General features: G+C 38.7%; 1 protein-coding gene across 3 annotated transcripts in view; it reads left to right on the top strand.

Annotated features, from left to right (window-relative positions):
- The window catches only part of CDH2 (cadherin 2), a 208433-nt gene extending 188277 nt beyond the window's left edge, over positions 1 to 20156 (top strand). For all 3 annotated transcript variants that reach the window (XM_023647607.2, XM_070275608.1, XM_070275607.1), the window contains 2 exons: positions 8210 to 8374; positions 18768 to 20156. In XM_023647607.2, coding sequence (XP_023503375.1) covers positions 8210 to 8374; positions 18768 to 18974 — 372 coding nt within the window. In that variant the 3' untranslated portion in view covers positions 18975 to 20156. The remainder of the gene's footprint in view (positions 1 to 8209; positions 8375 to 18767) is intronic.
- Positions 20157 to 21620: the final 1464 nt, after the last annotated feature.

Below are 21620 nucleotides of genomic sequence, written 5' to 3'. Positions count from 1 at the left end.
CACTATGGGCAGCCATGCTTGACCCTCTGACTCAAGCCGAGAATGAAGCTGTATAATTTAACCATGGTATATTTGATTCTTTGAAATAATTGTTTTAGAAAATCATTCTGCTTTATAAGCAAACTAACAGATGACTGAATCTGGACATAACTGTGGAGACCACTTTCAACATTTTTATTGTTGGCTAAAGCACACTCTGTGAATTATGTTCCCAAGTGGTTCGTCCGTTAATACCCACCTGCAAACACTAGTGTATATTAGTTATTGAAAGAGTGACACTGATTTCACAAGAGGAGAGTTTCACCAGGGACTGAGTTAGCACATTGTCATCCCCATTTTGCACACTGTTCTCAAAATGCTTATGGCCAAGTGACACACGTTGGTGGGCTACAGACAGCATATATCCTGAACTGGTCTGTGCCCATTCCCTACTGAGTATTAAATATTTTTAATATGCACATGATTTGCACAGCATTCTTTATTTGCTATTCCTGTCACTCGTGTGGTTGACCACAACATTTTACATAATTTATTTTAATAGTCATTCTTCCTGAATAATCGTAAGTTTATTACATTTAGGTTAGAAGAATAGAAAGTTATCAATATCCCAGTAATAACAGTGATAAAGATTTGAATGCCAAATATATGTTAACACTATGCCAGAAAAAAAGAAGCTAAGATTCTAAGTGGTGTATGCCAAAGTTCTACCAGCTAGCCAATTCTACCAACTACCTGTTTTTATAAATAAACTTGTATTGGAATGCAGCCATGCACCATGCCCGTTGTTTACATATTGTCTGTGGCTACATTTACACTACAGCTGCAGCAGAGTTGAGCTCTTGTGACAGAGACTGTGTGGCCCAAAAAGCCTAAAATATTTACTCTCTGGTCCTCACCGAAAATGTTTTTTGATCCTTGCTATAAACTTACGCCATTAATGGAGTCCTCATCAGCGTTTTTTGTCCAAAAGTTGGAAATACTCTTAATGTTAGCACAGGAAGTTTACATAATCTGCCCAAGGTCACCCAGTTAGATGGTGTTGGAGCCAGGATTTGAATCAAGGCACTCTAGTTTCGGAATCCATCTTCTTAAATCACAATACTATGCTCCTTTGCTGTATTGAGTTTATGTATAAATGTCTCTTAGAACAAGGAATATATCTCTTTAGGAAATTCCAAAACAATGTGACGTAAACTAGTGAGGAATTTTGATGCCCATTCACCATATTCCCAACCAAATAGTGCCATTTCTTTATTCCTTATTTTTAGGTTTCCTCCAAGATAGAATAATAGGTCATGCTAAGACAGAAGGACCTTGATCTTGTCTGAGTGGTGACATTTTTACTTTTTGTAAGGACAAGTTGGAGGTTGGGATGAGAACGTGGAACTGAAGACGCGTTTAAATGGCTAACTTTTTTGTCTCCCAAGACAGTACTTGAAAGAGTTAAGAAATGTGCTCATCTTTATAGGGCAATGAGTGAGTTACCTGGAAAGAATGGGAAATTACAAACCTGAGGATAAAAAAATAAATTTCAGATTTTAGAAGAAACATCATCTTTCTGAAGCGCTCTTGCTCTGCTAGATCCCAAAGGCTCTGTGCAGCCGGGTCCTCACTTCTTCCAGGAGCCCCTCTCTCACAGCTACAAACACCTTCACTCTCCATAGTTTTTGTAGTAGTTTATATATTATATTAAGCTTTCATTGCTTTTAAATGTGTCCTTTTAAAAGACATTACACCAAAAGCTCTCTGAGGGCAGTGACTGAGTCTATGACCCAAGAGACTCTTCGGAAAGTATTTGTTGAATCATATCTAATTGAATTGTATTTGCTGCATTTTTCCAAAAGAAAATGCCATAATTTTACAATGGGCAGAGAGATGTGATGAAATTTCAACAGTACTAGTTTCTGAAGCCGAACCATAATTTTGCACCAAGGAATGAACCTTCAGCTCATTCATAATTTTGAAAACAGAATTTTAAAAGAATTTTAAAAGAAGCTTTGACAGGCAGCATTCGCAGTAAACCGTGGAAGCAGAAATAATAAATGTGCTTACTCTTCATGGGGACTCCGCTACCTCCCTTGTGGGAAGTGGCAAACTAGCTATCCAGTGTGATTAAAATTGGAATGGAGGTCCTTCATCTGTCCCCAAGTTATTTCATCTATATTAGGTTTATGATTCAAACCACAAAAGCTTTTAGCAAATCTTTTGTTTTGGGGACTTTAATAATCCATAAGATCTGCTTAGTTTTCCACATCATTTCGCCTGTGTAGATAGTTACCATCATAACTATATTTTGCTGGAAAGAGAATCAGGTCGTAATGTAATTTACATAAAGCTTGCAAGGGTATTTGACTTACTTGTCGGCAGCTGTGTGGTTATGTGTTGACACCTTATCACTATTTTATGCAATTATTTTAATGCCAGGAGCGATAGAGGGTGAGATAATAATGCTCTTCTCTTCCACCTTCGTTCCTTTTTTGTTTCTGTCTGAAGAGTTTCTTGCCTTTGCCATAGCTCTTTTCCACATTATCTTTCTTTTTTTCCTTCAGAATTTTGTGCATTTACTTTCATGTTAGTATTTTTACTTCTCTCAGTCACTCAGTCTTGAGACATAAAAAAATGTTTACTTTATCTATATGGGCATTTTAAAGTTGCTTGCCTCTGCTACCATAAAAGGAAAATTCTCCACTTACGCCAGCCCTTGCTCAGGAGATAGCAAAGCTGGCTGTTGTTTCATCACTGGCTCTCACCAGGGGAGGCTGATAAAGACCATGAACTTTGAATACCCTCCCCATTCCCTTGTGCCTGACCCTTGTTAGACCTAAGCAAAGACTCCTTCCTGACTAAAAATCCATGGGGCTTGTTTTCACCAACTGTGCACAGACCAGAGTACTACATCTCAGTGCCTCGTTAGCATAACCACCTTGAACTCCCCTTCTGGCACTTAAAACTCCTTATGTCTACCCCCTCAGCAAACTATTTGGTACATTTCTTCACTGGCCCTGACAACAAGATGCAGCTTTTTTGTTTTTTTATTTCGCTTGCTCTGGTTGGTCTCTGTTTTATCCTTCCACACTGCTTAACTGAGGCCATGACCTTGGGCAAATCATTAACCTCTGTGAGCTGTGGTAATCAATGGAATGGAACAACACCCACAACACCCACTTGGAAGGATTTTTGCTTGCAGTCTATAAGCTATCACATGAGAAACCACCAAGTGTAATTTCTGACACAAGATGGGCACTAGGTACGAGTCAGTTTCCTTCTTTCACACTCTCAGAGCTGAAAATGGCATCGGGCACCCAGTAGACACTCCTTAAATACTTGTGAAACAGTAAATGAATGCTTTCATTACTCTCTAAAACAGACTTAATTGCACAATTCTATAGCCTCTACCAGCAATGTAGCTTTCTGAAATATTTGCCTGGGATTCCAGAATTTCAATTTATACCAATGCAGCATTTTACTTTATTTAAGGTAGATTTGTAGTATCATTTTCTGAACCAATTATAAATCATTGCAAGTCAGTGAAATTTAACAAGAAAAACCAAAACCAGAGGTTTAGCTGCTAACTTCTTACTAACTCTCCCAGAACTGTATCACCCTTAAGAAACTTTAAATGATAGACAGGAAAAAAGTACTTTCAGTTACTTGCAATGTTAATATTCTAAAAACCCTAATTCTGTGCCTACTTCTTATGGTTATTGCCAAAATAACACACACTTCAAACTTTAGTTGAAACAGGATTTTCCTTGGCCTTCATTTGAAAATTAGATTTCTTTGGGAGGTTAACGTGGTAAAGGTTGACAGTCAAAGGAGGATTTTCAGATCCACTTTTTCTCTAAAGGGTTTTAGGAACCAAATAAAGACTTCTTCTTGGATTGTTTCTTTATAATCTTTAGAAGTAAGGCCATGAACCCAATGATCTTGAGAATGTTTTTGGTCTCTGTAATTCTCTTTATAATTCTCATGCTACATGTTGTAATTTGTGTGTTTAAGTAAAGCATTATGGGATTGTAAAGATGTATAATTTAGGAGGTTTGCATAGAGTGACCCTTTATCAAAAGGCTTAAAATTGGGTCCTCAGGTCGGGACTTCTGCCATGGAACACAGATGGATGTGGGCAGAAAAGCCCATCCCTGTGCACTCAGGGCGCTCAGATTGTTACAGCCCATATTTGCAATAAACAAGGAGAAAGCATCACAGAGAAACTTCAAGCTTTGTGTTTGAACCCAGTTTCTAGCTTCCTATAGATCAGTTGTCTTCTGCCTCTTTTTTAGATAGCAGCATAACTGAGGAACATGACATGTTTCCATCATTATTGGGGGACTCACCATGGCAATGAGTCTCAACAATGGGACCAAGTGTCTTTCCCTCCCTCCCCATTGTGAATTACTCCATGGAGTGTAATATGACCCAAAACACATTCCTTGAATTGGTTGCTCTTTTGAACCTCTGGCATGACTATCATCACTGAAACTTCAACACATTTTTTTAATGAGCGCTTTCTTTGGGCCTGAAATATTGATGGTGGAAAGGACTAAACCAGGACCACAGATGTTTTAAGACTATTCTTGTTCACTGATTCTTCAGATAGTAGGAAAAGGTGGTCAAAAGACAGATAGAAAGCTATGAGTTAATATTGCTGTTATATGTATATACTAACAGGGAAGCAGACCAGGTGGAGATGCTGTCCTTTTCCAAAGGGGACAGCTGCTATCAGCTGTAACAAATTTTTACATCAGAATTTAAGCTCTGTTTTGTCAGACTTCCTTTTTTCAGGTGAAATATCGCTGTGTCTAAATGTTGGCAACTTATGAGAAAATGTTTTAAATCTCGCTGGCCAATCAAAATGCATTTACGTTTGTCACCTGTGGATATCGTGGGAGTGAGAAATCAGGGTGGACGGGTTCCTTCCTGGGAAGGAAGAGCATGAGCAGAGCCCCCGTGCCTCTTTTGTCTCAAGTTATGTTGAAGACATTCCTCTGTATTCTCAGACAGAATTATCATATCGTATACTGAGGACTGTTGAGGGGTATGTCACCAGGTAAAAGACAGTCCCTAAACCTAAGATTCAATTACTTAATTTCATGTAATTCAGACTTCCAATAAAGCGTTGTACACCCTCAGCATAAAAATATTTATTAACTGTCATAGGCATACTTACGATCTGTTTTCCTCTTTCTACAAAAAGCTTCGTTCATCGTCAAAAGGCACTCTTGGGCTTTTCCCCACTCTATTAAGCTTGGTAGTCATGCAATTACACATGGCCTGAGAAAACATGCTTTTAGTGTGTAAGCATCCAAAAGTCTCTAGATAAATCCCTCTTTTTATTTTGTATAACACTAAAATTTCAAAGGCTTTCACTTCTGTTATATCATTGTACGCCTTTGCTGTAAGATATTCTCTAAATAACTCATGAACACTATAAAATTTAAACTGGAGCACATTTGTGCAAGATCAAGATGTTTTCCCTCAAGTTTTGTATGTATGCTCTGAAATCATCTATCCTGACAAGAGGAAACAGCATTCTCAGGCCTTTGCTCATGCTGTTGATTCTTCCAGAACCATCCTTTCTCCCTGGCCCGTGTATTGTTCAAGGTTCAAACCGAATGCCAGCTTTCTCTCTCTGAGTGTTATACTTTGCAGTAGACCAAGTTTACTTCCCACGCTGGCTTGTCCTACTCTTAGTGTACCTGCCTCACCTCCCATATCACCTGTACACTCCTCAGAGCAGGAGCTGTCCCTCAGTGCCCTCACCGGTTAGGTGAGCTGAATCTCTTGGTAGGGTGTTGTTTAGGGCAGTGTCGTCAGGATGAGGGTGTCCCAACGAGCAAAGAGTTAACTTTTAGATCAACACTTTGAAGTCAGACACACCTGATTTTGATTCCCAGCCTCACATCACATACCCGCTGTGTGATCTGGGGCAAGTTACTCAACCAACCTCTCTGAGTATGTTTCTTCTTCTAAAAAAGATGATGCTAAAACATTCTTCATGGGTTTGTTAGAAAGCATCAGTGAGAAGACACTTATCAAGAGGCTGGTATAGTACGTGGTGCTTAGTGGGTCTGAAGGTCAGTGTCCTTTCTCTCCTTTGTCTCTTTTGTTGTTAATCATTCCTCACATTCCTGTGCCTCCACACTCATCTATCTAGTTTGTTGCTCTCTAAATCCAGCTCTGTAGTCAGACTTGACTCACTCTCCTAGATGACTGAGCAAAGAATGAGGCTTTAAAGTCTAAAGCATTTGGAGTCAGGGTCTGCCTGTGTCTTAGTAGATCGGACACCATTGACTAGTTATTTGGGCTATTTGAGACTCAGTCTCCTCAACTCTTAAAATGGGGGTAATAAAACTTAATATCACGCAGTGCTGTTCAGAGGATTCAATGAGCGAACATATGTAAAGCACTTAGAATGTTGCCACACATGGTGAATATTCAAGCGTTGAATAAATCAAAGCCACGATAGAAATCCGACAAATGGTTTTAAGCTGGTTTTAGACAAAGGAATGAAGCCTGAACTATAAAGAATACCAGAAAATCTATACTTTCTGTAAATATCAACATTAAATTAGAGATTTTTGGTTCAACTGGGGATGTGACATTTTATATCACTGAAATTTAGGGTTTTGAAAACTATGAAGTATTTGCCCAAACCTAAAATTTTGATGCATTTCCTCATTACGGTTGGTTTCTTTTACATTCCTATGTAGCTGGCTGATGTTAAAGCTGAAAATAGTTCTGAGGGCCCAACCTGTGCCCCGAGCATCCTCCTTCACAAGTTCTCTGCCTATCTGAGAGTGGACAGGCTGTTTTTCCAAGACATTCCCACAGGTCTGCCCTGGAAGGGAAACCATTCTCCCTGGCCTAGCACTCCTGGGCCAGAGTTGAAAACATTTTCTATAAAGGACCAGTTAGTGAGGCTTTTTGGGCCACATACAGTCTCTGTGGCATATTCTTCTTCTTTGTTGTTATTGTTTGTCTTTTTGTTTGTTTACTTTTGGTGAGGAAGATTGGCCCTGAGCTAACATCTGTGCCCATCTTCCTCTATTGTGCGACGCCTGCCACAACATGGCTTGATAAGCTATGTGTAGATCTGTGCTGGGATCCGAATCGGCGAACCTCAGGCCAGCAAGGCAGAGCATGTGAACTTAACTGCTACATCACCAAGCTGGCCCATTGTTGGTGTTTTAAATAACCCTTTAAAAATGTTTTCCAACTCTCGACCACTACAGGGAGGGAAGAATGAAGAGTGGCTTTGAAACCCTGATGAACTAATGCCTTCCTTTAAGGAAAAGGAAAATGTGCCTGCATCGTTTTTTTTTCTTTTTAATATGAAAAACACTATAGGGGAGGGAAGTTTTCCTCCACCCTTTTAGCGTCCCTGGCTGGGTCTGAAAATTAAACTGACCAAGACAGATTAACAGGAGAAAAGCATGTGCATTTTATTGAACTTTTACATGTACATGGGAGCCTTCGCAAGAGAATGAAGACCCGAAGAAATGACCAGAGCAGGAAGATTTTATGCTTTCTAGAAAAAGAACCAATAAATTTGTGAAGAACTGACAAGAGAAAGGGGTTGAGGTAGAGATAGTAAATGATGGAGGAGTAACTAGGAAGACGGGTTAGTTTAACAAGGTTTGTGCAGAGTTCTTGGTCCCAAAGTCCCCGTCTCCAGTGATGAGAATGTCTTCCATCCTCTGGGTACAAACAGGGCCATGTCACAAGGAAGTTTTATGACCTCTTTCAGGGAAGAAGGGAGAGGGTGGGGGGACTCAGTGACCTTCCTGCTTCTGCTGCTTTTAATTCCTTCAACTTAAGATGTTTAACATGCAAGAGTGCCAAAGTTTAGGGCGGTATGTCCTGAACCCCATTAAGTTAGTAGCTTTGCTTCGATGATACAACTATATTTTCCAGTTGGTTTTTCAGTCATATCCTGGTGGGACCTCGTCTCATTGCTGTTTTCCATTGGAAACTGATGAAGAACATAGTAAAGCAGATGGAGCACAGACTGTAGATATGAAAAACACAGAAGAAAGAGCTGTGTGAAAGAAATATTTAATCATAACAGGAAAAACTCATAGTGGCAACTTTTCCATTATGTTAAATTTCACTCATTTCTGTGCATTCTGGGTATGTGTTTAAAAGCGAAGGTGGTAATTTTCCATCTTTATGCCCATCTACCATGGGTTTTTGATTTTGTCTTTTTCAGGACTATGACTTGAGCCAGCTGCAGCAGCCTGATACTGTAGAACCTGATGCCATCAAGCCTGTAGGAATCCGACGACTGGATGAGAGACCTATTCACGCCGAGCCCCAGTACCCCGTCCGATCTGCAGCCCCGCACCCTGGGGACATCGGGGACTTTATTAATGAGGTGCAAAGAGAGACTCACTTTCTTTATAAAGGCTTTTATTTTATGATAATGGCTAGCTGTATGTAGACCACAAGTTGCTTGGAATACAGCTATGCAGTACATTAATAACACACTTGTTTTTCTTACGTTTATCTTTGTGTGAAAGCCACTGTGGCTTCAGTAACAGAGAACAGATTTAATTGCTTTGATCAGCCAAAAAGAGATCTATCAATTAATATTCTCATTTGTAAAGGACATTCACATATATTATCAGTATTAGTCATACTATCTCCAAAAGGACTTTTCCCTGGATTACAAGTAATAAACAGACTAACAATATTATAGTGTATTCTAATTTCATTTATTAGCACTGATGAATGTAATCAGAGTTCACTTTCATTTTCCCCACACTGTATCCTTTGAATCCCACAAATGGTGAGAATTCAAGTGCCTACCCAATGGCTAGAGTTCCATCAAATGAGATTAGTAGGAAGAGCAGCTAAATTAAATATTGTGTAAGTGATTTAAATACTTGTCTAGTTGAGGAGTTTTAAGAGCTTCTGTAAGAGGCAGCGAATTCTTTGTTGAATATAACAGATATGATTTTCACTGTCAAAATTATTATGGCGTTCTTTTATTTCATTACTGACCGAGAGTTATGCTACATTTAATGCTTAAGTTTTGAAGTAAAATGGCTGCTTTTGATCATGTTTTACCGCAGTTCTCCTTTAGAATTTTTATTGTATGTGTAAGAGAGCAATACATACTGATATTGATTGTGAATATGTGGCAGGACTCATGTCTCTGGCCATAGCTTCCTGCTCAGTATCTCCAAGATCGGAATTGGGCTCAGTGCATCAAAGAGTGGAATGCTTCTGCCCTATACATTGCCTTCAGTTGTGTGCTGATAAAACTCTCATTTCCTAGGCTTCCTTGAAATAGTGGTATGTTATGTATACATATTCAGTCTACCTTAGGTTTTTAGATGCTCTTGTAGTTTGTAGGCAGCCAGCCCTAGTGATCTAGTTGTTAAGATTGGGCGTTCTAAGCACCGTGGCCCAAGTTCATTTCCCGGTCAGGGAACCACACCACCCGTCTATCAGTTCTCATACTGTGGCTTCTGTGTTTTGCTGTGATGCTGAAAGCTGTGCCACCGGGATTTCAAATACCAGTGGGGTCACCCATGGGGGACGGGTTTCAGTGGAGCTTCAAGACTAAGACAGACTAGGAAGAAGGACCTGGCCACCCACTTTGCAAAAAATTGGCCATGAGAACCCTATGAATAGCAGCCGAGCACTGTCTGCTGCAGCGCCAGAAGGTGAGAGGATGGCGCAAAAGGACCAGGCAGGGTTCTGCTCTGCTGTGCACAGGGTCACTGGGAGTGAGAATCAGCTTTTTATAGAAAACATTTTGAAGCAGAGTTAAAATATTTACCTCTCTTTACAAATATTCGTTACTGTCTATTCCTAAAATACATGCTGCTTTCTGAACGTATGTATTCACTTTTGTTAATTAGGTAATAGGTATTAAATATACAAAACAAGGCCCTGAATTTTCCAGTTTATTTTTAATGTTGGCCTAGTTAGGAGAATATGCAGGACTTCATATATATGACTAGATTGTTTTGAGTATATAAAATTGCCTGATGATTTTACTTCTAACTTAGCTTTTGTCATCGTGAGAAATTGTTTAGTTTTTCCTGTGGTGGTCAGGTTTCAAGATATAGCAAATCTTTTGAATGTAGGTATCGGATCTGGACTTTTTTAAAACAAGAGTTCTAGCTTCAGTGTAATTCAGCAAATCCTTAACTGTTTCTGCCCATCCCTGAAGTGTCAGTACTCTGTCGGATTCCATCTCATTCATGACACTCTTCTCAGTGATAAAGTTCAAGCACTAAGCAGCATTTATAAAGCTGTTTGTAATCTGATTCCTGCCCTCTTCCCCCACCACCTTCCCTTCCCGCACTGCAGCCCCACTCAGCTGTTTGCACTTCCTCGAGAGCATCACAGTTTTGACTATAAAGTAACTCAGCAAAGCATTTAGCTTCTTGACCCTCAGTGAGACATCCACATAGCCTTCAGATTCGGCCCAAACATCCCCTCCTCCTTGAAGTCTTCTTTGATCTCTCTGGGAGGGTTAACAGGACCTCTCCTCTCTCAGAGCCCTCACCACTGGGATGTAACTGTCAATACTTCTCTCTCCCGGGTGAGCAGGTACGTTCTCTCCAGGACAGGGGCTATTTCCTGTTCATCTTTGTGTAACCTAAGCATCTAATATGTTGCCTAGCTCTTAGATTCTGCTGTTTTTAGAAATCCAGATACTGCAGCAGGTGTGTAGGGCATGAAGCTATGAGCACCGCCAGTTTTTCAGCTGATGGGATTCACTGGGGCCCAAGTCATGAGCCTTTCACTCTACTCGTGCTGATTACATTCAGAAAATGAGGACATTGGTTGTTCTAAGTTATATTTTAGTGTGTGCTTTGTGGTTGAGTGTTTGTGTGTTTGTCTTTGTATCGATGTGTGTGTTCATTCATCCTTTTCACAGGGACTAGATTTTCTTCAGTGCAGAGAAGGGTATCTAGTTGATAAGGTTCCATCACCTGCCCTTTCTAATGCCACAGTAGAAAGGGTTATAGTGGAATTTCCATTTGGAATTTCCTTTCCCTAAAACAGCGCCCAAGTACACAGCCTAAAAAGCGGCTCAACACCATAAAAGACGTGTCAATACTTATATGAAAAACTGAGCCAAACAACTGATTTGCAAATTAACTTCTAGAATACAATCAATTCATAATTTGAGGGTTGTCTGCATTTTTTAAAAAATGGCTCATTTTTATATCATCTTGATTGGTTTAGTATCATTCATTCAGCAAATAACTACTGAATGTCAATTGTGTGTACATAGCTGTGCTAGTAATATGTAGATAAGAAAATGTGTTAAACCTAGATTCTCTTTGTGTGTGCTCGTGTGCTGGCATGAGCAGTGTCCCAGGCAAACATTCTAGTCTCTGAAATGACAGAGACCTCTGCTTGTAGTTCTCAGGCTAAGCCTGTAATTCCATGCTGGTGCCTGTTCCCATGCTTTTCTTCCTGCCTGGAATGCCCTTTCCCCCTTTTCTAGATGTTAGTTCCTTCATTATGTCTTTACCAGCCACAAAGGGTCAGGCACTCAGAGAATGGGGTGGGCACCCTCCATTGGCATCCCATCCTATCCAGGACTCACCTCTCTTTACAACTCCTGTCCTGAAGTTCCCTTCTGCCTCCCCTCTGAGCCCCCACATAGACCAGGAGAAAAGGATGGTGTGGGGCACACTGGTTTGGTAAGTACATAAATGGATGAAAGGATCACATTTGGAAATCATTCCCAAAATGGCTACTGAATCCATGACACTGAACGTGATTGTAAGAAAGAGGAATATAGAGGAGAAGGGGGGCCGAAAATCTATACATAGAAATGTCCTACATTTGGACACAGGAAGAAAGTCTAGGGAGGTTAAGATGTCACAGAAAACAACTGAAAGAGGGTCCAGGGATGTGATGGTCAGCTCTACGGGAAAATTCACAGGGATGAAATTGTCAAAAGGCCCAAGTCAGAGATACATTGAAACACACTGTATAGATTCTTCCATCTAAGACATCCATTGATATTTGTTCAATATCTTTCTATAACTGGACAGGTAAAAGTAAATACATATAAAGTTGTAAAAACAGTTGAAGGCACCTAGAAAGAGCTCAAGCACATTTTATAAATACATTTAAAAATGCAAACAGATTTCTTTCTCTCCACGTCTTATTTGATTTAGCATAGAACCAAATGTTCCCAAGAAAGAATAATATAGTAGTGATTATAATTGGGGTGTTTTTATAGATATAAGGAAAAGGTAAGCTTATAAGAACATTTTCTATGTTTGTTTATTTAAATAATGAATGAATGTTGCCTTGAATCTCAAAGATAATAACTTATTTCCAGTCTGATACGTAGAGTAAAACAAATCAAACATTTTTGAATTTAAACTACAGAATTTCATTCTATTTTGAGGTGTTTAAACATGACCTTTAGAGGATAAAAAGTTGAAACAAATTCATTTAATCTCAGCCCAACAGGAGATATTAGCACACCTCCAATAGCTTTATTAATCCTGTATATTTCTTTATCTCAGAAATATGAAAACCAAGGGCACACTTCTATTAAAAGATCGACTTTTGATTAGAATCATTTAAAAACTTATGGAGGGTGCTTCTAGAATAAGTTGCTTGAAACTACTAAAGTTTAAGACTTTTGCCTTTTTTCTCCTATTAATAAATTTAATTTGTCCTCTTTAAAATATCTCTATCCACTCTCACAGAAGTTGAGGGTTTGTGTTCAAATCCACCTGCCTCACTTAACAGCTCTGTTACTCTGTGCAAGGTCAAGGTCCTTGGAGTTAACCTCTTGGATTTCTAGTTTTCTTATTTATAAAATGGGGATAATAGTAGAACCTGCTTTTAGATTGCAGTGAGGACTAAATAATATAATCCACATAAAGTATTTGGTATAGTGCCTGTCACATAGTAAAATCTCTTAATTATGATCAGTATCATATTAATTATTATTACAAGTTGCTTTTCAGGAGTAAAAACTTTCTACTTTCTTCTAACTGTAAATAAAACAAATAAAAACCTCTCCTTCCAAACAAATTGCTTTCAGTAAAATGAAATTCCCAGAAAGGGAGGTAGTAATGTTGGCATTGATAAGACACAGAATGACACTGTAGTGTAAATATGGTATAGCTTTGTGTCCACGCATGTTTAAACCTAAATCCTAGCTTCTTCTGAAAGGAATAGATGCAAATATGAACAAGATACTGAGGTGAAAAACTAAGCCGGGGCAGCAGTACAAAGTTACCTTCTAGAACACCTGCTGGATGTCGGGCGCTGTGTTGGACAGCAGGAGATGACGTGAAGACAGACAGCCTCTGCAGGGAGGGATGTCACAATCTAGTGTAACCCAAACTTGGCAATAAAAGTAAAGGGGACCAGAGAGACCACAGGAATTTCTCCAGGTTGTGATTGGGGGAAAAGTCCCTGCAGCGGAAGTGACTTTTGAGTGTGTGTGTGAGGAAGATTGGCCCTGAGCTAACATCTGTTGCCAGTCTTGCTCTTTTTGCTTGAGGAATATTATTGCTGAGCTAACGTCTATGCCAATCTTCCTCTATTTTATGTGGGATGCCGCCATAGCATGGCTTGATGAGCCATGTTAGGTCTGTGCCTAGGATCCAAACCTGCGAACCCTGAGCTGCTGAAGCAGAGCATGCAAACTTAACCACTACACCACCAGGGCGGCCCCAGAAGTGACATTTTTAATGGTCTTTAAATGATGCATGGATGGATGGATAGATATTAATCAGAAGAAAACATTTGAGAGGGGACATTTCAAACAAAGGGAATCACATTTCAGCTTGCAGGAAATGAATGTGCAAATAACCCAGAGATACACAAGAACATGACATTTTTAAATTTGGGGGGATTTTGGTGACTAATTCAGTTGTTGTGGTTGCTGGAGTTGAGAATAGTTGAAATGGAAAAGGTGGGTGAAAAGCCCAGGTTCACTGAGTGCTCCTCTAAAGAGTTTTGACCTTATCCTGTAGGTTCCCCGAACATTGGGCATTTGAGTAACGCCCTTCTAGTTTTTTCCAGGTCTGCACACCTGTTATTTACTTCAACTTTTAATCAATTTTTAACTTAGTTTTTCTAGTGAAGGGAATAGTTTTAAAGTGCCCTTCTACCAATTAAAAATCATCTTGCGTTTTCCCAGAAACCTCTTCCTTTATTTGCGAAACACTGCGATAGGTGACAGAGAGCAATCAGAGAGTTTTACTTGGGGAGTGACCTCAAATAATGTCTGAGAGACAAACCAATGGTAGTTTGTAGGAAAGAAGCAGGAATAGTGCTGGGGACAGGGAAACCAGTTCGAGAGGCTTTTGCTGTGGTCCAGGCAGGATACCGGGAGAACCTGAACTAAGGCTGTGGCACTGAGACAGTAGAAGACAGAATGTCAGGGAATCAGTAGGACGCCTTTCCTCTTATATCCCTCATGTGTTCCCTCTCTGAAGAATCTGGGTTTTTATAGTCCCTATAAAAACATGTTTCCACCCATAAAGCATAGGATCAGAAGTCTATAAATACAATCTCAGCAAGAATTCAGCCAGAGCCACAGCTTTTTCATTTTCTACAGAGGTGCCTCAAACTATAGAAAATAGTTCAGATTTATCCAGAGTTCAAGATCTGCCTCTGCAGGAAATGTGAAACAAGCGCATACTCATCTCGATTTAGTCAAACATAGGTCAAGAAAGAGAAACACATGCAGTTAGTGTGTAAATTTGGTAACAGTACATTATGCATCATGTGAAATGGTGTCCACACCTAAGAATAAAGGAAGCTCCTAGGGGAGGACCAGGAGGTTTTGTGGCCCACTGAATTTCTACACTCACTCTGGTTGCATGCCTGTCACTGTCACTTTCTCAGGACTTGGCTGTGATCTTTTTAGGATTACCAAAATAGTACCCAGAATTTATATAGTGCCTCTTCCAGAGAGTCATATTTTATTCTTCGATAAAAATCAGTGCTATCCAAGTGGAAGGGACATAAAGTACTTAACCTTCAGCCTAGAAAGATGGCTTGCCTAAGAATTCTTGAAAAGTTCAGTGGGTTTTGCCCTTTCGTAATTGTTGAAACCTGAGGACAGTGTGCACTGCTTTAGCATAGCACGGTGATCTCTAATGGATTTCATGGCCTTAACCTCTTTTTTAAAAAAGAAAGGAAGAGAACATAGATTCAAAAAGTACCAGGATGATCAGAAAGACAAGGCAAGAGCTAAAAAAATTAAAAAGAAATGAGTATTTCTTGAGACTCTCAATAGAACTAGATTGCCACCAGCATTATATTTATTTTAAGGAATTGAATTAGGGGCTTAGATAGTCGATGAAGAGTCTCAAGTCCTACCAGACAGCTTCAAGCCTTTATTCCTAAGTCACAGTAAACACAGCCATCACTTTCCTCGCCACTGAATCCAGACACACTTGATGCCCACCATTGACTCTTTACTACTAATTTTAGTTTTAAATTTCCGTATTTCCAGTTCGTTGCTGACACTGTAAGGATTGGGCAGGGCTCTGCGTGGATTACCACTTTAAATTTGAATTGTGATAAAGCAGATGACCTGAACACAGTGACCTTGGCCATTGTCTCTGTTGTCTGTATAATAAAGCTGTTTTACTTAAGGCCATAATGAAAACAATATTTGTCTTCAGAGGCCCATTCTCCTTATCAGGAATTTCCTTGATTTTTCTTGATTTTCTTTCAGATCTTTCTTGGGTCCAGTTCTTGTATGGAGCCAAGTTAGACAGTGCTGAATTAAAGGAATCACCTATTGCATAAATTTGTAGTTGCTAGACTTTGTAGGGAAAAGGAAAGAGGAGCACATGCTGACTTGTGAATATAAACTCCATGAGGGCAGGCATTGGATCTTGCTTATTCATAGCTGTGTCCCCACGCTAAGCAGAATACATTACAATATAGATACTCAACAAATATGTCTTGAATTGAATGAATAAATGCAAACAAAATGAATGAAGATGCATTCTTTGGCTTTTGCTAAGTGAAGGCTACAGAACCAGTGACTCCGAAGTTTTCTTGGCTTACAACAACAAAGGTTTACTTCTTGCTCAAGTTATATGTTAACTGTAGGCCGGCAGGGGCCTGGTTCTTGATCCACATCTCTTCTGTATTTCAGGATCCAGGCAGAAGGAAAACTCCCATTTGGGGCAGGCCGTTCTCCTGGGAGACGGGGAGTGGAGAGGGAGCTGGTGGAAATGCATTAGATAGATCCCTTAAAGAGTCTCATCTACACTGCTGCTTACATTTCACAGCCAAGGCCAGTCACAGAACCAAGCCTGACAATGGGTTGGGGAAGGAAACTCTGTCTGTAGGGAGGCACTTGTGGTAGGATGGGCATGTGATCCACTGACGGGGAAAGGACAGTGAGTCACTGAGGACGAGAACACAATCTACCACAGAAAGGAACTATGAATGTTGAGAAATTGTAGTTTGTGATTCTCAGTCTCAACAAAATTGCCCTGTAGCTTATTCTATAAATGTGATAAAGAAAATCAACAAATACAGGATAAAGAGAACAGATAAGTGGTGACCAGAGGAGAGAAAGGAGTTTGGGCTTGGGTGAAAGGGGTAAAGGGGCACATATGTATGGTGACAGACAAAAATTAGACTACTGGTGGTGAGCATGATGAAGTCTATTCAGAAACTTATAACAAATAATGTACACCCTAAATTACGCAATGTTATAAACTATAATGATCTCAATAAAATTACTGGGGGAGGGGGGAACAGAAAATCCTATCTAAAATTATTTATGTTTTGTGTATTGAAGTAGTTTGCTGAAGACTGGCTTTGCTTTGTTTTGTGTAAGCATTTCTGGATTGTAAGTAGTATAACCTGACATGAGGAAAAGTGGTGTTTAATTAAATGGTTAGGATTCTTGGTAAGAGAGATGTGAGGATGGGAAAACTGGTAGTGTGTACGTTTCTCTTTTGTTTTTTATTAAAGTCAAGTGGCTGCCCTTTTGGTTGTTAAAATATTATCTTCACGTTTATTTTTCTTTTTTCAAATTCCAAAGCATGAAATTTTTCTCTAAACTTTAAAAGTTTCTTTTTTTTTTTTTTTAACTAACATTCATTGAGCTCTAACATGGGCCAGACCCTGTGATGAGCCCTTGGGTCCTTTATTCCATTCGGTCTTTGTAATGATCTTATTATTATTGTTACAGTTGCAGATAAGGAAACGAAGCTTATAGAATAGCTGAGGTCCCACAGCTAATACTGTGTAGAGCTGAGGTGTCAGAGTCTGATCTCGTAACCACTACACATACCGACTCTTACCTTAATTTTCATGCTCTTTTTCCCTCTTGCTCCTCTGTAAACATGAAAGAATGGATAGGTGAACACATACTGAAAAAAAAAAAAAACTCACATATCTGTACTCATAAAATACATGTGGATCAGAAGGATTGATCTAAAATGGGACAGTCTATGATTTCTTGGATAAGTGAACCCACCATAAGCCCACCAGCATTTAAAAAGCAGAGTTGTGGAAAAAGAGAATGATTGTTTGGAGACTAGTGTTGGTATATCTTGGAGTACTAAACTGGAACTGGGAAAAAAATTAGAGAAAACACCAAAAGGACCTAATACGGAATCCTTAAATGTTTTGTAGTGCATAATTATGAATTGGCTGCATACTTGAATTATATATTAAAAAACACCTTTTTGCTCTTTAAGACTTGAATTAAGTTTATAGACAATAATTTCTTTGGTTCTTATTTTTTAAATTCTTTTTAAGAGCCATGTATGCACATGTTACTTTAGATTGCCAGGATGCCCGCCACCCCCAAATTTACAACTGTAAAAACTACAACTGTATAGATATTGGATTATGACTTTTATAACACCTGTGGGATCTAGAAGTCACTCTATTCTTAAAAAGTATTATCTGATCACAATTTATCAATTAATTTCACATTTTGTGTTCTGTTAAGATGATTAATTAAATGATTTAATGAGTAACTTACCTTAAATTTTAATCACCTCTGGCCTGTCTTCATTTTTCCTTTGATATCCCTCCAAAGTTAGGTCCAATTCAATGCTACTTCCTCCTTGAACTCCTAGCTCTCTGTGCTAGTCTGACTTTTTTCCAGCATCTTGATGACTTTTTTATAGACTTCATAGTTTTGTTACCTTTTATCATTTATTTCATGTTATAGTAAGGCCTATTATGCTAGATTGTAAACTTGTAGAGCAAGGACCATATGGCACTTGTTTGTATGTCCCTCTCTTGGCCTTGCATGTAATTCCTGGTTGACCTGTGATTGTCAATATCCTTTGACTCTGACCCTGGATAGATTAGGCTCCACATATCGCATGATTTCATAGCCCTCTGTATTATTTCATGTAACTTATCCCACCAGTAATTACTCACTCAAAAGTGGTCTTGCCCAGTGCACTGCTGGACAGATACATTAGCAGACTTCACTTAAGCTCCTCCCTTCTCAGCTTCAAGCAGTTGACCATTCATTTCTGCCACCTGTCAAACACGTTCTCCCTTTAGCCCCTGCCCACTGCATGCCTTGGCCTCACTGAACTAGACTCCTTAGGATTCCTTCTTTGCAGAGGAAAGACATAAATTAATTTTTGTCTAACTTTCAAATATGGTGATAACTCCAATTTCTGTAGCTTGAAAATGTTGTGGTCTGCAAGTGGAAACTTACAAACAAGTGTTTGATCCCATGGAACCACTAGGATCTGCTTGTGGATTTGCAAATTGTAACCCTCTCTTCATTCTTTCTCTGTGTTTCCAAATTGTAGGGCCTTAAAGCTGCTGACAACGATCCCACAGCTCCACCCTATGACTCCCTCTTAGTCTTTGACTATGAAGGCAGCGGCTCCACCGCCGGGTCCTTGAGCTCCCTTAATTCCTCAAGTAGTGGTGGCGAGCAGGACTATGACTACCTGAACGACTGGGGGCCGCGCTTCAAGAAACTCGCCGACATGTATGGTGGAGGTGACGACTGAACTTCAGGGTGAACTTGGTTTTTGGACAAGTACAAACAATTTCAACTGATATTCCCAAAAAGCATTCAGAAGCTAGGCTTTAACTTTGTAGTCTACTAGCACAGTGCTTGCTGGAGGCTTTGGCATAGGCTGCAAACCAATTTGGGCTCAGAGGGAATATCAGTGATCTAATACTGTTTGGAAAAACACTGAGCTCAGTTACACTTGAATTTTACAGTACAGAAGCACTGGGATTTTATGTGCCTTTTTGTACCTTTTTCAGATTGGAATTAGTTTTCTGTTTAAGGCTTTAATGGTACTGATTTCTGAAATGATAAGTAAAAGACAAAATATTTTGTGGTGGGAGCAGTAAGTTAAACCATGATATGCTTCAAACACGCTTTTGTTACATTGCATTTGCTTTTATTGAAACACGGAATTAAACAAACAGACAAAAACTCATGGAGCAATTTTATTATCTTGGGGGATGAGACCATGAGATTGGACAATGTATATTACTTCTAGTTTTAGACTTTAGATTTTTTTTTCACTAAAATCTTAAAACTTATGCAGCTGGTTGCAAATAAAGGGAGTTTTCATATCACCAATTTGTAGCAAAATTGAATTTTTTCATAAAATAGAATGTTAGACACATTTTGGTCTTAATCCATGTACACTTTTTTATTTACTGTATTTTTTCCACTTCACTGTAAAAATGGTATGTGTACATAATGTTTTATTGGCATAGTCTATGGAGAAGTGCAGAAACTTCAGAACATGTGTATGTATTATTTGGACTATGGATTCAGGTTTTTTGCATGTTTATATCTTTCGTTATGGATAAAGTATTTACAAAGCAAAGTGACATTTGATTCAATTGTTGAGCTGTAGTTAGAATACTCAATTTTTAATTTTTTAATTTTTTTTATTTTTTATTTTCTTTTTTGTTTGGGGAGGGAGAAAAGTTCTTAGCACAAATGTTTTACATAATTTGTACCAAAAAAAAAAAAAGGAAAGAAAAGAAAAGAAAGGGGTGGCCTGATACTGGTGGCACTACTAAGTGTGTGTTTTTAAAAAAAAATGAAAAAAAAAAGCTTTTAAACTGGAGAGACTTCTGACAACAGCTTTGCCTCTGTATTGTGTACCAGAATATAAATGATACACCTCTGACCCCAGCGTTCTGAATAAAATGCTAATTTTGGATCTGGTGACTGGTTTGAACTTTTTTTTTCTACTTGAGCTGCTGTGAATGTTGCAAAAATCCCAAGTATTTGAGTTCCGTTGAGAACAACAGTACAAAAGTATGTATTTGTTCTTGTACTCTTTACCATTGAAACCCTTAGCATGGCAGCCGTGTCCAGGGAGCGACAGAGAGATCGTTGTGAAACTTATCATCATAGAAGGAAACACCCTATACTGATGGTGGTATACCAGTCACATCCCTAACTTCAGTGAACTTTGTGTCATTTTTAATATCACCTATGTTTTCATCCCTTTATACTCAAGCTTATGGTTATGCTAATTCTAATTGGTCTTTCTCATTAGAGCGCCAGCCTAAGTGAAACCTCAGTAAAAAGTTATACGACTGGCCCTGGAAACTGCAGTGGACACCTGGGATTCATTGAAGCCGTTATTTTATGTACTCAGTGAAATACACTATGGTCGACTGACTTCCATTCATTGACTTGACCGTTTCTTTCTAGCTTCATTGAAGTATAATTAGCAAATAAATATTATACAGTATTTAAAGTGTATGTACAACGTGATAGTATGTATACATTATGATTGATTTCCACAATCAAGTTACTTGACACATCCATCATCTCACATAGTTACCTTTGTGTGTGTATGTGGTGAGAATACTTAAGACCTATTCTCAGCAAATTTCAAGTACACAGTTAAGTATTAGCCTGATAGAGACAGTCACAGAGGACCAAAAAAGGGAAAGGATCTTATTAAATTTTGTACAATTGTTTACGTATCTTACTATGATTTCATAAGTGAGTTTTAAGAGACTTGAAAGATTTCCCACTGTATTTTTCTATTTGCTTCCTGATTATCACACCACATATTCTTATACTGTACACTTTGAAAAACACTTATACCATATACCTCCTCTAATTACCACCATGTGTTTTTGCTTAACATAAGGATTATTTTATATTAGACAGGGAAATATACTTTTCCGTTGATTCATTCTCCGTAAGCAATACTTTCTTGTTACTTTTCTAATCATTAAATGCCAGAGCTTGCCTCTGGGAATTTCCATAATGAAACTTACTAAATTTGCTAATTGGAATAGTCTTTTCTAAAATAGATTCTTAGACTGCATCTCTATGCTGCTGTACATCCAAATGAAAACTGAACTTTTTAAATTCAAACATCACAGCATTTAAAATTTGCATCATTTAGGTGAATATTCTTCCAATTATTTTCTTATGGTTAATGTACAGTCACAGACTATATCTAATATATGCATATAAACTTTAAGCATTTTATGTGTTCACAATCAGCAAATGTAAACATTAATATTTTTCAAAACTTCCCCTTTTTTGAAGAAGTAATACATGACTATATTTCCTTTGTGAAAATACTTTAAAAAAAGAACAGGAAACCAATAAAAAGTGGAAGCCCCTAGTCCTGCTGCAAGAGGAACTTGTGTTAACT

This window comes from Equus caballus, chromosome 8, assembly GCF_041296265.1.
Source record: "Equus caballus isolate H_3958 breed thoroughbred chromosome 8, TB-T2T, whole genome shotgun sequence".
Lineage (NCBI taxonomy): Eukaryota > Metazoa > Chordata > Mammalia > Perissodactyla > Equidae > Equus > Equus caballus.
Note: the sequence above shows the minus strand (reverse complement) of the source record. Positions and strands in the feature narration are given on the sequence as shown.